The sequence below is a fragment of the Cryptomeria japonica genome, chromosome 11 (assembly GCF_030272615.1).
Source record: "Cryptomeria japonica chromosome 11, Sugi_1.0, whole genome shotgun sequence".
NCBI classification, from domain to species: Eukaryota; Viridiplantae; Streptophyta; class Pinopsida; order Cupressales; family Cupressaceae; genus Cryptomeria; species Cryptomeria japonica.
This window is the reverse complement of record NC_081415.1, coordinates 238,368,609-238,383,860: the sequence shown is the minus strand read 5'-3', so window position 1 is coordinate 238,383,860 and position 15,252 is coordinate 238,368,609. Positions and strand designations below refer to the sequence as shown.

At 35.6% G+C, this 15,252-nt stretch overlaps 1 protein-coding gene across 1 annotated transcript; it reads right to left on the bottom strand.

Moving 5' to 3' along the window:
- Positions 1–4,869: 4,869 nt before the first annotated feature.
- LOC131860159 (actin cytoskeleton-regulatory complex protein PAN1-like) lies at positions 4,870–5,640 on the bottom strand. Its single transcript, XM_059214532.1, has 2 exons — positions 5,527–5,640; positions 4,870–5,385 (listed from the first exon to the last, which is right to left on the bottom strand). The coding sequence occupies exons 1-2, from the start codon at positions 5,638–5,640 to the stop codon at positions 4,870–4,872; spliced, it is 630 nt and encodes a 209-aa protein (XP_059070515.1).
- Positions 5,641–15,252: the final 9,612 nt, after the last annotated feature.

Sequence of the window (15,252 nt, the reverse complement as noted above, 5' to 3'; positions counted from 1 at the left end):
ATGAAGATCATTTGATATTTTTAAGAAAGGCATCATGAGTTTCCTGTGCATTGACTTTATCAGGTTTGCAGTGCTAACAAAGCCAGTTGGTCATCTTTGACCATTAATATTCCTTCACTTGGAATTCATCTTGAGAAACTGCTTGGCAGAGTTCATTTTTGTATATCAGAGTACACACCTGTCAGTTTGCAAAGTCCAGAAAGGTGTTTTGACCAGTTTAAAAATTACATCTTTGGGATTAAATGCGAAAATGTGGCGCAGGCGCTTGAAAGTTGCGAAAATCAGTTTAATGATCAAAAAATGGTGTCGATAGATTCCAAAGGTATGTTTAAGGTTCATGAGGCATTTTGAAGGTCAGTTGCATGAAAATAATTTTTTTTTAGCCAGACCCACTTTGGGGCCCGACCTGGCTTGCCACTTCATGCATCTTTTCAGGCAAAGTTTAAATTGTTATTTTGCAATCATATGATTATATGATTTAATCTATGAAGGAATAACATTTATATCATTGAAAAGCAGAGATTTGTGGAGTTTGGGATAAGTGTTCAGCGACAGTGTTAAAAAGGCAATGTTACTAGAAGGTAAAATGGTAGCTACCAAAAGAGCTCAGCGGGGCTCAATTATTTTTGCACCGAGTAGCAAGAAAAGATGTTGGTACTTCATGTATATGTCCATCAAGTTTGTTACATATACAAAAACTATAGAAAGGGGGCAATGTGAAATACAATTAGAAGGTGTAAACCGAATTCCATAACATTTTGCAAATCCTCCCTGCTGTGGTGCCAGGTTCGGAAAGGTTTTAATTAAACTTTCAAAGCAAATTCAACTGGCAAATGCCAAAGCCAAATCCTCCCACGTACATGGTGAATAGACTACATTTTATGGTTTAGCAAATTTCAATTGGAAGATGCAAGCCCAAATTCCACAACCTTTGCCCAGTTCTCCTTACATAGTTTGAAAAGGGGTAGGGTTAAATTGAAAACTTTTCAAAGCAAATATTAGCAGTTGTAGTTCCAGATTCTGGAGCTTTTTCCAGTCCTCCCTCTGAGTGGTAGCCAAGGAAACTTCAAAGCAAATGCGTTGAAAGGTGTAGTTCCAAAAACCATGACCTCTGCTAGCATCTTTTCTTGCTGCTTGGACTTTAGAGGAGCATTTAAAAATCTTCAAACAAATGCCAAAGCAAATCCTCCTTGCCTGTCATGGTGGTTGAAAGGTTTTAGAATTGTCAAAGCAAATGCCATTGGAAGGTGAATTGCAAACCTCCTCCCTGCACCATGTTGAAAAGGCATTAGGAAACCTTTAGCAAATAAAATGGAAGGTGCAGAATCAAATACCACAACAAGACCAACATCTTCCCCCCTGCGTGCCAGGTAAAATGGTGAAATGACATTTTGGAGCAGGAGTTGAATTTCAAGCCAATGCAATGATGGCAGGTTTAAAACTGTTCCCCCCCCCTCTCCACGTGAAAAATGTTGAAAAGTCTTTTAAAATCTTTAAAGAAAATGCAATGGAAAAACCATTAAAATTCTCAGAAACTTTCAAGTTGTAGGCTAAATCCATTATCCCACATTTGTTGGGGAGTGGATATTTTTTATATTTATAAGAAAACACAAACACATCTATAATGTCAAAGCTTAAAGGCTTTTGACAGGAGGATTCCAGCAACCCCAGTGGACCCCACCCATGCGTGCATTAGCCCCGAGGCGGTGAAGAGGCTAGCTGGTGACCTAGTGGACCCCACGTGTGCATGGTTCCTGAGGTAGGTGAATTTTGCAGAGGAAGGATGAATTAACAAGTGAGCAGGTTTGCAGTAGATTGACGATTGATGTTGTTTCGTGAAGCGAAGATGCACGCTAGTTACCCTTCGTGAAATGTCAAAATGTTAAAGATCGTGCAGGTTCGTCGAAGATCTATGGCTCGTGTTGTTTCACAAAGCGAAGATGCACGCCAGTTACCCTTCGCGAAATGGCGAAAGGTGATGTGGCAGGTCCAAGTGGCAATTTGATTGGTGGGCCGAGTGAGGTGGCAATGATGTGGCCGACAGGTGGCAGTCCATGAGGCAGTGACATGGTAGACATGTGGCTAACAAATGAGGTGTCATCCCAAGTGGCGAAAGGTGGATTCATGAGCGAATCGGAGGTCGCCACATGGCAGGACGTAGGGCCAAAAATTAGGTAAAAATCAAAATTAAATATATAGTCCCCGTTGGAAAGTTCTTGAGATGAGGAGTCCATTTATGAAGTTCGTTTCAACAAACATGGGATATTTTGAGAGCAGTTTCCACGGGAAGAAAAGGAGATATTCTTGTAGTTATGGAAAAAGGACACTTGGCATGTTCTGATGGATTATGATCTTTTTCCTTCTCCTTCTTATTCACATTTCTTCTCTTTTGTAAGGGTTCTAGTTTTTTAGAGATTTTCTCCAAGGGAGAAATCCGAAATTGCAGGTTCCAAATTTGCAATGAATTTTCCAGTTCAATAATGTTTTTAGAGTTTTAGTTTTGTATGTGGGTATTTTGCGTAAGATTGTATTTGGTTTAGTTGCAGGTCATACATGTGCAAGGTAGGTGTAAAGTGCCATAGAATTGTCTTTAGGCATTTGTTGTCAGTTTCAATATAATTCAATTTTCAAGGGATCTTGAGTTTTTCCTCTCCAAGGGGGAGTGAAATTCATGTTCTTAGGAATCTTTTACAGAAAGGATTTAAATTCTTGGAGCAGAAATTGTGGAACTGAATCATTGTTTGGATTATGTATGGTTCTATGAATGAATGTAGAATGTGTTAATGTCAGGCATTAATGCAGGGATATTTTTGTTAGCCATATTTGCAACTAGGTTCTCTTATAATGTTATGTATTTGACTCCATGCCCAGGTTAAGGCACTGGTCCATTACAACTAGAGGTTACTTGCAACACTTTTAAAATAAAAAATCAGAATATATTTTTTCTTCTTGTTCTGTGGCAGTATTCCATCCATCTCATGATTCAAACATTGTTGAGTTGTACGTGTAGATCTAGCCAATCTACAATACCCTCCTTGTTTTTATATCTTTTGAGATTCATCTGTTTTTTCGTTGATGTTGTTTTGTGTGTAATGGGTTTGATTCAATGCATCAAAGGTACACCTACCTAGGTTTTGCAGAGCGTGAAGAGTAGAAGGATTTAGATCCTTGTTATGTTGTCCAAATCCTAAGGTTCTTCATAGATTGAATTGGCTATTTCATAGATCAATTGCAGTTGTACTTGGGTTAACCAGTTTTGGTGAACAACATATACAAGAAAATATGTACAAGTGAATTACACATATATATCAGTCCCTATACATATTTCAAAATGTTTGCATACAAACTCTTCAAAAATGAAAAGTAAGTAGATCCCACCCTTGCTTAAGTGAATCTACAATGGAGTTGAACCCATTCAAGAGACTAGCATAGTACTTAATAGCTTGGGATTTAGTCGGATTCTCCTGCTGCATATTTGCTATAAACTCTGTTTTATGGCAAAGCAGGTTGTCTAACCGAGGAACTATAAAGTTTTGGAGCTCTATGGCTCTCCTAATCATACTGTCCCTTTCCTTTCCAACTTTAGTATTTGATCCATGACTTCCAAAATTGGACCTTCAAGAGAACTTGTTAGGTTTGATGCCAGATTGTAAGCATGTGAAATTTGAAGCAATTGGCCTTTATAATCCATAATCTGCTTGTCTAGGGATGCAGTGAGCTTTGAAAAATCTAGACAAGTTTTATATACTTTACCTCCTTCTACTAAGGCCTCATCAATAGATTGTAGACATGTGTGAAGTTTTGCCTTTTCGATTGATATCATCTGCAAAAATGTTTGTTTCCTAGGCTCAACAAATTTGTCTTTGGGCTCAAGTGTAGAGATTTTAACTAAAGAATCATACTGTTTAGGAATATACTCAATTATTTGCTAAAGCTTCCCTGAAGAGCTTGAGATCTCATCTACTTGAAATTCTGGTACAAGCCAGTTCAAAACATCAAAAGCAGACTATATCAATTCCCCGTGCTTGGATTCTTCTTGGGCTAACTCCTGATTCGCCTGAGCTTGGAGTGCAGTAGTAGCCAAGACCTTTTCTGTCGGTGACATCAAGTGATAAGGCTTGTCAAACCCGATAGAGAATCCCGACACTTTCCCTTTGGCTTGCATTAGAGATGTGTCAATTACCATTCTAGAAGGGAAATCTGACTCTATCTGTTTGCCTTTATCTTCAGCAGAGGTCTTCAGGGGTATATATGTTGATTCCTTTTCTGCTGAAGTCTGCACCTCATGTGCGCTGGTGGCTTCGCCACTTGGTGCACCACTCGATTCCTTCTCTTCTATATCTTTTTACCTTTCAACCTCTTTCTCAACATCATTTATATTTTATACTAGAGGATTTTGAGTATCCTCAATGTCAAAATTTGAGTCATGAGCCAGTGGAGTAGTAACCGGTGAATCGGTTTTTACAATTTGTTCATCTTTATTTTTTAGTTCCTTATCCTTTGGCAATTGAATGTTTTATGATTGTACAAAACTGGGAAAACTCATATCCTTTACTCAAAAATAATTCTTACCCATATATCTATTATTTCTTTCTGGATCTCTTCATATTTTTCCAGCATTAAGTTGTTTATCCGATGTTTAGGTTTGAATTCTGTCAGACCTGTCTCATTCATTAAATCTACAACCTCTTGTGGAGTGATGGACAGACAAAGATTAACCAATTCCATTTCTTTCATCCATCTATCCAAATTCTGTGCATGTAACTTCCTTGTTTCTAATCTATCATACAGTTCCTTGGGCAAAATTTTCTCCAATTCTATCAATGTTCTACTAAATGAATCAAGATATAATACAATGGCCTCTTCTAGCTATTTCTTATCCTTCTCATCAAATTCATCATACAATATAGAAATGCTTTTCAAATTTCCATCATTAATAATTTGATCTATAATTTCCTGAGCATCTAACCTCTTTTGCTCACTGGTTCTCTTCTTAGCTTCCAGTTTAGATTGCCCATCTCCTTTGGGCTTCCTCTTATGTACAATGGTAATCTTGGGACTCTTCTTGGGCTTCTCCCTCTTCGGTTCCTTCTTTTGATCTACCTTTTTATCTTCAAAGGGTTGTCCTCTTACAACTCTTGCAAAAACACCTTTCTTCTTAGGAGCTTGTCTGATTTCTTCATCTAATTCTGTCTCCTTTGAAGAAACTACAACATATTCCCTTGCTAGTTTTTGTTTTGTTTTCTTCGTTTCCTCAAGCTTGGGACTAGCAGGCTTGCTAGATGGTGCTTTCGGTTGTTTAGGTGGTTCAGTTGTGACTGGGACTACATTAGGTGTGGCCTGAGCTTCTTTCTTTGCCTCTCTCTCCTCTTTCCTCTTCTTTTTCTAATCTTCTTTTCTCTTAGCCTCAAGTATTTTAACTTTTTGTTTCACTTCTGCCCTATCATGACCTTCACTAATTAGTTGCTCAGCTGCAACCCTTGTCATTTTCTTTTTGATGTTGGGAGCAACCTGTTCCTAGTGGACTTTTAGTCCCTTCTCCTGTGCAGTTCCAAATTTCTCTTCTTTTTCATCAACAGGAGTTGTGAGTAGATGTTGTGCATATCCATCAAGTGTGGCCACATCTACCTCATAATCCATTGGCATAATTGAAATTGTTCTAGGATGGACTTCCTCCATCATGCATTCATCGTTATTAACCATGAAACAAATTGTGTCCTTTTCACAATTTATTTAGGAATCCTTACCCTACTCTTCATTTCCTCTTAAAATGTTTTGGAAAAGGTCCACAAGTTAGCCTTTTGTTGCTTGTCTTCCTACTGGTCTAGTATTTGTGCTATTTAAGTTGCAACCGGTCTGTCAAATGCCCATTGAATTTTACCATAATCGGGTACCATGTTCAAAAAGTAAAAGGTCAAACATATTATTAGAGAACCATACCGGAATGAGTTCTTCTTGTCTTGCTTGATCTTCTGGAGGTTGGTCATCAATTTCTTAAGCATCACACTACATAAGTCATAGTGTGCATCTTCTCTCATCATTTGATAAGCAATGTGAATGGCGGTTCAAGAGACTAAGTTCAATCGTTTAGATTGATAAACCTTATAGCCAATCACCATTATGATAAATTTCACATCCGGATCCCTGATATCATCATCCTGCATTGATCTGCCATCATATGTTGCGCCGGTGAGTTTGCATACATCTGTGTTTGATATCTGTCGAAGCCCTGACACATCTCCAACCTTGTAGAGGCATGTGATATTCTTGATCACTTCTTTAGTTATCTTGTACGACCGATCCAACCATAAGAATTCCACATGAATTCGGTTGAGAATGTACCTCACCCATTCATCTTCGTTGAAGGATGAAAAATCAATGAATTGGGTAAAACCCTCCCCCCTCAACTGTGCATGTTCCAGCTTGAGTTTATTGTCTGTGATAAGGTGATCTGTGAATATGTAGGACATCTCATAATCCTCGATTTCTTTGATAGTGCAATGAATATATGCCCTAATGTCTTCAGTGTGAAGAACACCATGACATACACTAGAAAATGCTCCCAAAGGATCATCCAAAAGTGATTTGTAAGGATGTTTCTTGAATTCTGAGCGTGGGCAGTTCTTGATTTCAACTACCATAGGAGTATCAACATTTGATGAGGATGCCATGATAAATTTTGAGGGTTCTAGCAAATGGTAAATACCTTGATAACTTTCTGGATGATGAAATTCTCTTTGGATGCAGATGCTTGCACAAATCGGCTCAAGACTCTTGATTGCCTTGGAAATCGCTCTTGAGAATGCTCGATCGCTATGTGAAGAAATAATTTAACTTTTCCCCCTTTTTATCACCATTGACCCTAATTTTTCTTTGTCATAAACGCTATCGGAGAATCTAATCGAATCACATAATCTGCATGTAGGTTCTGGTAAACACTTGAATCTGCTTGAGTGTCCATCTACAATCAGAATTTCCTGAATCCAGACCTAATCCGGGGTGTTTGCATGATCTTCAATGATTTGTCTACCCCAAAGGCAAAGTGCCTTAGTTAATAGTTGAAATTCCTGCTTCTGGTGCAGGACCCGTTTGCTCTACCGATTGATCTACCGATTGTGTCTCTGATTTTTGAACCCATCTTTTCTCATGTTGTTTTCTGATATCTTCAACCTTTGTCTTTCCTTTCTCATCTGAATTTCCATCAGCTACCAGTGGATTCTTCTGCAATATTCAGCAATATGTCCAATCTTGTTGCATGCATAATAGGTAATATTGTTCTTTTAAATTTCTTTTCTATACTATTGATTATCTTTTGATCTGCATTGGTTATCCATATGTCCATATCTACTACAAGCATGCCATTTGACATTTTTGATACTTTTTCATTCTACTGACTTATGACCATGTTTATTATAGTTAAAGCATTGACCGGTGAATGATGCATTGTTCAGATTATTCCTATTTCTGCACTGACTCGCTACATGACCATATTTATTGCAAAAAAAACATGTACCTTTGAATTTATGAGCATTAGGTTGTCTTATTGGTGATTTCTGGTTCTGGTTGTTTGGATTTTTGGCATGATTCTGGTTCTGACCAGATGATTGATCTTGTTGTGCAGTTCCAGAGCTTTTTCCTACTTCATATCCAAGACCCCTCATGTCATTAACATCTCTTTGGATTTTTAAAAAATTCATCAAGTCTTGCGGAGCTATCTTTGAACTTGTCTTTGTACTCATTTGCAATGGCCAAATCATCTCTAATGATTACGATTTATCTTTCAAGTTCCTATTCATTATTCCTGTACTAAATCAATTCAAGTTTCAGCATATCATTGTCATGTATTAGTCTGTTGCATTCATCTAATCTATCCTTCAATGCTTGAGCTAGGTTTTCTTCATTCTAATTTCCATCTTCAATCTCCTTGTACATCCTCATAGTTAGGGCTTGCATTTCATTCTTCAAAGTAGTATTCTCCTGAGTGAGTTTTTGACATTGATCTTTCAAAGCATCTTCTTCGTCACTACTTTGATTTTGCAGTTGATTATAGAGTTCTTTCCTCTTATCTCTAGTAACTGATAGCTTTCCTTGTAATGAAATGATGTATTCTCTAGCTTGCCTTAGTTCATTCTTTAATTTATTGCTTTTTCTCTTTTTCATCATCAAGATCCTCAAGAGCAAGTTGGAGTTGTTGCTGCAAACCAATTTCCATTGATTCCAAGTTCTGGATCTTCCTCAAGTTGTTAGACTTCTTCTAAGGTACTAGACTCTGATACCAATTTTTGGAATCCAAGAACAGTGAGAGGGGGGGGTGAATCAATGTTCTACCAATGATTGAATTTCTGAACTTATTGTTGATCAACCTGATGACAAAATATAAAATTAAAGTGCATAAACAAATGAGCACATAATGCAATACCATAACACCAATATTTATACGTGGAAAACCCTGTAAAGGGAAAAACCATGGTGGGGTTGATACCCACAATAACTATATACTTGATCAAGGTATACACATATTACATAAAGGGGTATGAACATGCATACATGCTTACCACCTAGAGTTCACTACTCAAATACACATATATGGAAGTCACATTGACTTACAGATTATTACATAATGATTTATTACAAAAAATAAATTAAATGATGCATCTGACCATGTTGGATATGTTCTAGTTGTATCTCTGAGTTCCTCAACTGAACCGATGATAATAATACTCTATTTTACTACCCGTTAGGATTGCTCACGTGCAACTACGCACATACACTGACATTTTCTCATCAATTCACATACCATCAATCTCTGACTCATTCGCATCTCAAACCACATCATATCAATGTATATAATCCATCGCTAAGTGATCTCCCTTATATACCCTTATAACTTGTAACTTGTTCATCATGTCGGCCTTCACAATAAAATAAACCTGTAGGCTTCCTTCTGGATCACAAAGTATATTACAAATTATCCCGATGATCTTATTTGATGTCAGCCTTGCACACTACCTTCAATTCCTCTAATGACTTTACTGGGTCCCATAATATGAATTACCGATACCAAGAATAACCGGTTAACAAGTGTAAACCATAGGGTGTATACCGGTTGGTCTTAACTAGACAAAATGATAAAGTGATGATTTCGGATGAAGAAATGTCATCTCCTGAAGATGAGTTGCCATCAATGACAACCCAAAATGCAATTCACCTCAGAAGATGACTACTGGATGAGTGTCAATGGCCAACAAAATCATCTAATAGGTATTTCCCATTTTATTTGTAGATGCATTTTTCATGGTTTATTTTCCCATGGGAATGAGTATTGAGCTATGGATGTTACTTTAAGAGTTCTTATTTGTAGATTTCTTGGTATGGGTTATTTTTGTTACTTTATGATGCTAGTTTAGGAGTATTATTTGAGGTGTAGAGAATGGTTTTGGGCATATTTCCTTGGTTTTTAGAATGAATACATTTTGATTTGTCTTCTTTCTTTGGTTTGAGAGGCACACATCTTGCTAATTGAGATTTAACAAAGGAAATCATACTTTCCACAACTTAGACGTACTTAATAAAATGATAATCCAAATAATACCATAAGGACACATTATGTCTATGATAAGCAACATACATCAACTCCTAGTTTCCAAAATAAATCCTTCCAAAGATTACCATATAGTAGTTTCTTGGAGTGTTCAAAATTTTGGTTTTACCATTTGTGTGATCATTGTACTAACAATTTCATAATAGGTTGCAAAATCTTAATGAAGCATCATTAAAAAATTTAAATTGTCACTTCAAGATATTATGTTTTAGTTGATATGTCACCAATCATATTGTATCTTAGGATTTATTTTTTTGAATAAAAGGCCATAGACTTGAATAATTATATCAACATATATAGAGTATATACATATGTTAGAGTTTATAAAGAAGATTGAATTCAAAAAGTTCTATTTCTTGAAATGCTCAATTTGTAGAGATTTGTATCTTAAGATTTTATTTCTTGTTATATTGCATTAATTGGTGAGTATATGCTTTGGACAAAATTATTTGTTATTTGTATGGAATATAGTAAGATGTACTTCCATTACACTATTCACCATGTGTTTGAGATCTTATTTTGCCACTCAAATGGTGGACCACACAATTTTGGAGAGATCAATAAATGCACAATACTTGTTCGATCCATGCTTTTGAATCATGATAGATATATTAATAGCGTGTATTAGATGTAAGTGGTGCTAACAAATTTTGATATGTCACATGATAAGGAAATCATGACTAGAGAGGGAAAATGAAAGTTTCAAAGAGTTTAAATATGCTATAGGTAGTTGTGAACAATTGATAAATATTTAAGAGAAGTTTCTTAGCTCTCTAAGCAAAAATTTGTATACTAGGGGTTGGGAGGTATAATCAATGCACACACTAAATTAAAAACTGTAAGGACCACATGAACCCACACTTTCGTCTTGTTTAAATTAATTTTACTTGAGCTCTACACGGATATGATAATAATGCAAGGTATTGGAGAAGGTAATGAGGGGGCAATGAGATGTAATTGTCACAAGCAACAATGATAAGAATTGTCAAACTAAGTTGTCACAAGAAGGTATCGAGGGGTCATCGAAATATAATTGATACAAGTATAAAATGAACCTAGATCTAATTTCTAAGAATTTAGTGGTCATCGGAAAGACCTTAATAGTGCATTTTAAGCAAAACAATCTAATTGACTCTCATATTTAAGACATTATACTTATATAAAAATTCTTTTCCCTAACGAAAGAGATACAATTATTGTCCTTGGACTTGTAGGAGTCTCTACCCTTGAAATTCAAATGATACTTATTCAATTTAATAGTTTATTTCCAATTTCAATTTAAAAATCTTGTATAAAAAATTTAATGTACTGGTGGCATATGTGAGATATAATTATATCCAATTCTCTTAGACAAGGAGCCGAATTATCAGACAATAATTGAAGGGTGGAGAAATAGGCTTAGTAGGGTGTAAAATGTAGGGCAACATCCCCGTGAACGGTAGTCAATTTTTTATTTGACAGTATTTAAACACTGATTGTAAAACGCCGATGAATGTGACAGGCATGACAGTATAGATTAGATTCCAATAAGATTGAGAGCTAGTGAAATCCTGGATAGATATTATCGGAAATATTTAACTATAAAAGAGCTATCTGACGTATGATCAAGTGCAATTTAAATGTGGTTAGTACCAGGGTGCAGGAGTAGAATTAAAAAGAGATGGAGTAAAAGATGGGAAGTGATCAAATAGGGTATTTTAATTGTCTTGTTGGTTTTTTGGATTTGATTGTGCGATTAATTCTTTTTTCTCAATGTTTCGGATCATTCTCCATGATCATTAGGATGAAAGAGCTTGAAAAGACAAATGAAAAGATTACTGTAATATTTAATGTGCAGAAAAATACTAGGAGCAGTGACCAAATGAAAATAGGGGAGAGGACCCACTAGTTGTGCAGTTTAACTTGGGGCTTCTCAAAATCTTACGTGGAAATTTCAAATCACTCTGAATTTTTACAGCAGCTTACTTGGCAACTCCCCGGCTTATAACTAAGGTTTTAGGGCCACATCATCAAATATGATGCCACACTAGCATGCTTTTTGTCAAGGTGGCCAAAACAGCCCAAAAAAAAAGTGAGACCAATAGGTGTGCAAAAGAGCCCCAATACTTGTGCAGCTGATGTGGCATCACATGATTGGTTACTTTTCACAACAAATGATATATTTCATTCAATTATTGGTAGTTATCATACAACTATTGGTGCAATGTTGTACAAAAGTTGGACATTAAATCAACAAGTATGGGGGTATTAAATCAACAACTTCTATCACAAGAATTGGAACGTGCAAAGGGAGTAAGCTTCTACCTATTGATAACTAGGACTCTTTATACATTCTCTACCCAAACCATGAGAATCATGCATTGTTTGTCTTCATTCTTTTATCAAAAGAATAATTTAATGGTTTAAGTGTAGAGAAGTATCTCTTCACAAGAAATTTAATCATAACAGACATCAAGTTTCCACAATCCATTAGATATAATCTAGAGTGCTTCCGGATTAGATTGTGTATGATTTTTTTGCATCAACGTTTCGGATCACAATCCATCCATCATCGGGATGAAAAGGGAGAAACGTTGATGCAAAAAAATCATACACAATCTAATCCGAAAGCACTCTAGATTAAATTTAATCATATTAGAAAATAATTTATTTATGATTTTTGTACAGTTATGATTAAGCTTGTAATTCTTGTAAAAAACGTTCTTAGAATTGATTGGATTCGTAAATAGAAATGAAGTAAAGAGCTGAATATAATAAGTACGATGTACAGGTCTGAACTTCTAGTGTGTCCTACCTTTTACATTTTGTCGTAATCTTTTCATACACAGTTATGTACTGGAACATCATTTTCTTTATTGTTGGGGAACCCTTGTGCCCATGCGCAAATTGGGAGTACCACCTGCCTGATATGATGGATTAAAGCATATTTTTATCTCCAGTTATATTTTAAGGACGCTTCCATAAAGGTTCTCATAAATCAATGTGCAGGCATTTATCACAGGAAAGAATTCATTCACTCCAGACTTTTTGGAATGAATCTATGCCTTAGATGGCCTGGTTATTTTTAAAGTAATTTTAAAAAATGGTCAAGAAGAAGTCATTTAAGACAGGATAGAGTAGGTAGTTGTAACAATCAAACATGAGCTCAACTTCACTGTAAGAGTAGTTGTTGGGAAATGAAATTATGAGAGAAGTAGTTGATAAATCTAAGTTCAAGTTTTAAAATTTTTGTTCCAATTAAATTAAATGTAGTTTAGTTTTATTTATAATTTAGAGTAATATGTATTTGTAGAGGAAAAAGTATAATTTATATTTAAAAATTATATTTATCTTTAGTTTTTCATAAACGTTACATTCAATTGTTTGATTCATTCTATTTTAAATATTAGTTGATCTAAATTATTTTTAGGCATGTTTTTGGATTAATTGTATGAGATTTATTTAGTATTATTGATGTCTTTAATCTATTTTTTTCTATGAATAAGTGTACATTATCATTTATTTAACAGTAATATTGCACATATTCAAAAAACTAAGAAGTGTGTAAATAAAATGATTGTTTTAGTTAAACTAAATGGAGTTTATTATTCTTTATAATTTAGAGTAATATGTTATTGTAGAGAAGAAAACTGTAATTTATATAAAAAATTTATATTTATTTTTAGTTTTTTTATAAATGTCACATTTAATTGTTTGATTTATCTCATTGTAAGTATTAGTTGACCTAAATTTTTTAGGTACAAGAAGTAGTTTTTTGATTCACTTGTGTGAGATTTGTTTAGTATTATTAATGTATTTAATCTAACTTATTTTATGAATAGATGTTTGCATTATATTTATATAAAAATAATATTACACATATTCATTAAAAAAGTAGTGGGTTGATATAAAATCATATCCCTAGACTCCAAACACCCAATTCATAAAAGATAAGAAAACAAGCCACTGAGTAGCAATAGTAATGGAGGAGAGAGGAGGGGGGTCTTAGTCACTTAGGTTACTCTATATATTAGCAAGGTTTGAAATATCCACGGGGTTGGGGGGGAGGGGGTGGTTACAACCCCTATCTTCTTATCTTTATCTTGTGACCTAAAATTTGAAGCCTATCAATTATTAGGCTATCCAAATCTCAATTCATATGAACAAATATTATTTATAATCATTCCTATCCATTGGACTTGACTATATGTGTATATTTGTCGTTATTTATAATTTAGAGTTTATTATTAGTCAATATATTATTGTGTAAATTAGCTCCGCTAGGGGTTGAGGTTGCGTATTGCTTTTTTCAGATCGCATTTACTGTGGGACTTTTGTGTTTATTATGGCTCCGACCAACTCTAGCCTAGCAATTGATGCTGGTGCTGGAATTGCTACGACGAACCCTCATGGCACCTCAGAACAAGCGCCCTCGCAAATTTGTTCTGAAAGTGTTTCACGAGGTATGTCCTCGCCTGATGTTGTACTTCCTATTCAAGATTTTGATAATGCCTGTGAGTGGCTTGAAAAATGCACTTTGATAGGCTATTTTGTGGGTAGGATCCCTCCTGAAAGAATGCTTTGTGACTGGGTTGCCAAAGCCTGGTCTCCTCATGGAGTCCAACTTGATGGCGTCCAAAGCCTCACCAAGGGCTTCAAACCCTTCCCATGTTGAGGCTATCCTCTCTCATGGGCCATGGACCGTTCGGTCTTCCCTTCTGGTTTTCTAGCATTGGTCTTGAGACTTTTCTTTCTCAGATGACAAAAGGTTGCGAGTCTCTGGTCTTCCTTTGCCTTGTTGGCCTTTCATGCAAACTATTGCTCAGTTTGTTGGCAAAGTTATTTGTCTTGAACCAACCAGTTTTTTTAATGTTTGCCCTAAAAAGAGGGTTTGCGTTGAGGTTGACCTTTCACGTGAACTGAAAGAAACTATTGATATTCGCGGAAGTCCGCGCGTTGGAAAACGCACTCTTATAAACAGGGGCTCGTTTTCAAAAAACGAGGGCCCGTTTGTGCTTCGGGCTCCCGAGCCGAAAGGTAACGGGGGTCCGAAGCAAAACAAAACGGGCCCCCGTTTTGTTCTAAAACAGGGGCCCACTTTTAAACAAAACGGGGGCTCGTTTTTAAGAACGGGGGCCTGTTTCTAAAAACGGGCCCTCGTTTTGTTTAAAAGTGGGCCCCCGTTTCTAAATGGCATTTTTTTTTTTTTTCCACAAGTCGCCCTTGTTTGAAAACAGGAGCCCATTTTGTGGAAGTTGATTCCACAACCCACCACTTGGCTCGGGATTAGGCCCGGGATAGGCCTAGGATGGCCACACCTGAGACATGGACCTGCAAATTCAAATATCTATGAATGAAAGCACAAATATGAACTTCAGAAATAGTTTACGCGCCTCTAATCAGAGAATTTTTATATGAAATTAAAACACATTTCAGATTATACTGTCTAGATTCTAAATATGTAAATTTATTTAAAAATTGATTATTTTAACTATTTTTCATTTAATTTATACTAAATTGGGTCCATAAATTTGAAATATTAACTAATTTTGTTAATTTAATAACTTTTTTATTTTAAAGAATTTTGGAAAAAAAATTATATGTCATCAATCTACACAAAATTATTTTGTATTTGAAAAAAAAAAAATCAAAAAATGTTAAGTTTACATCAA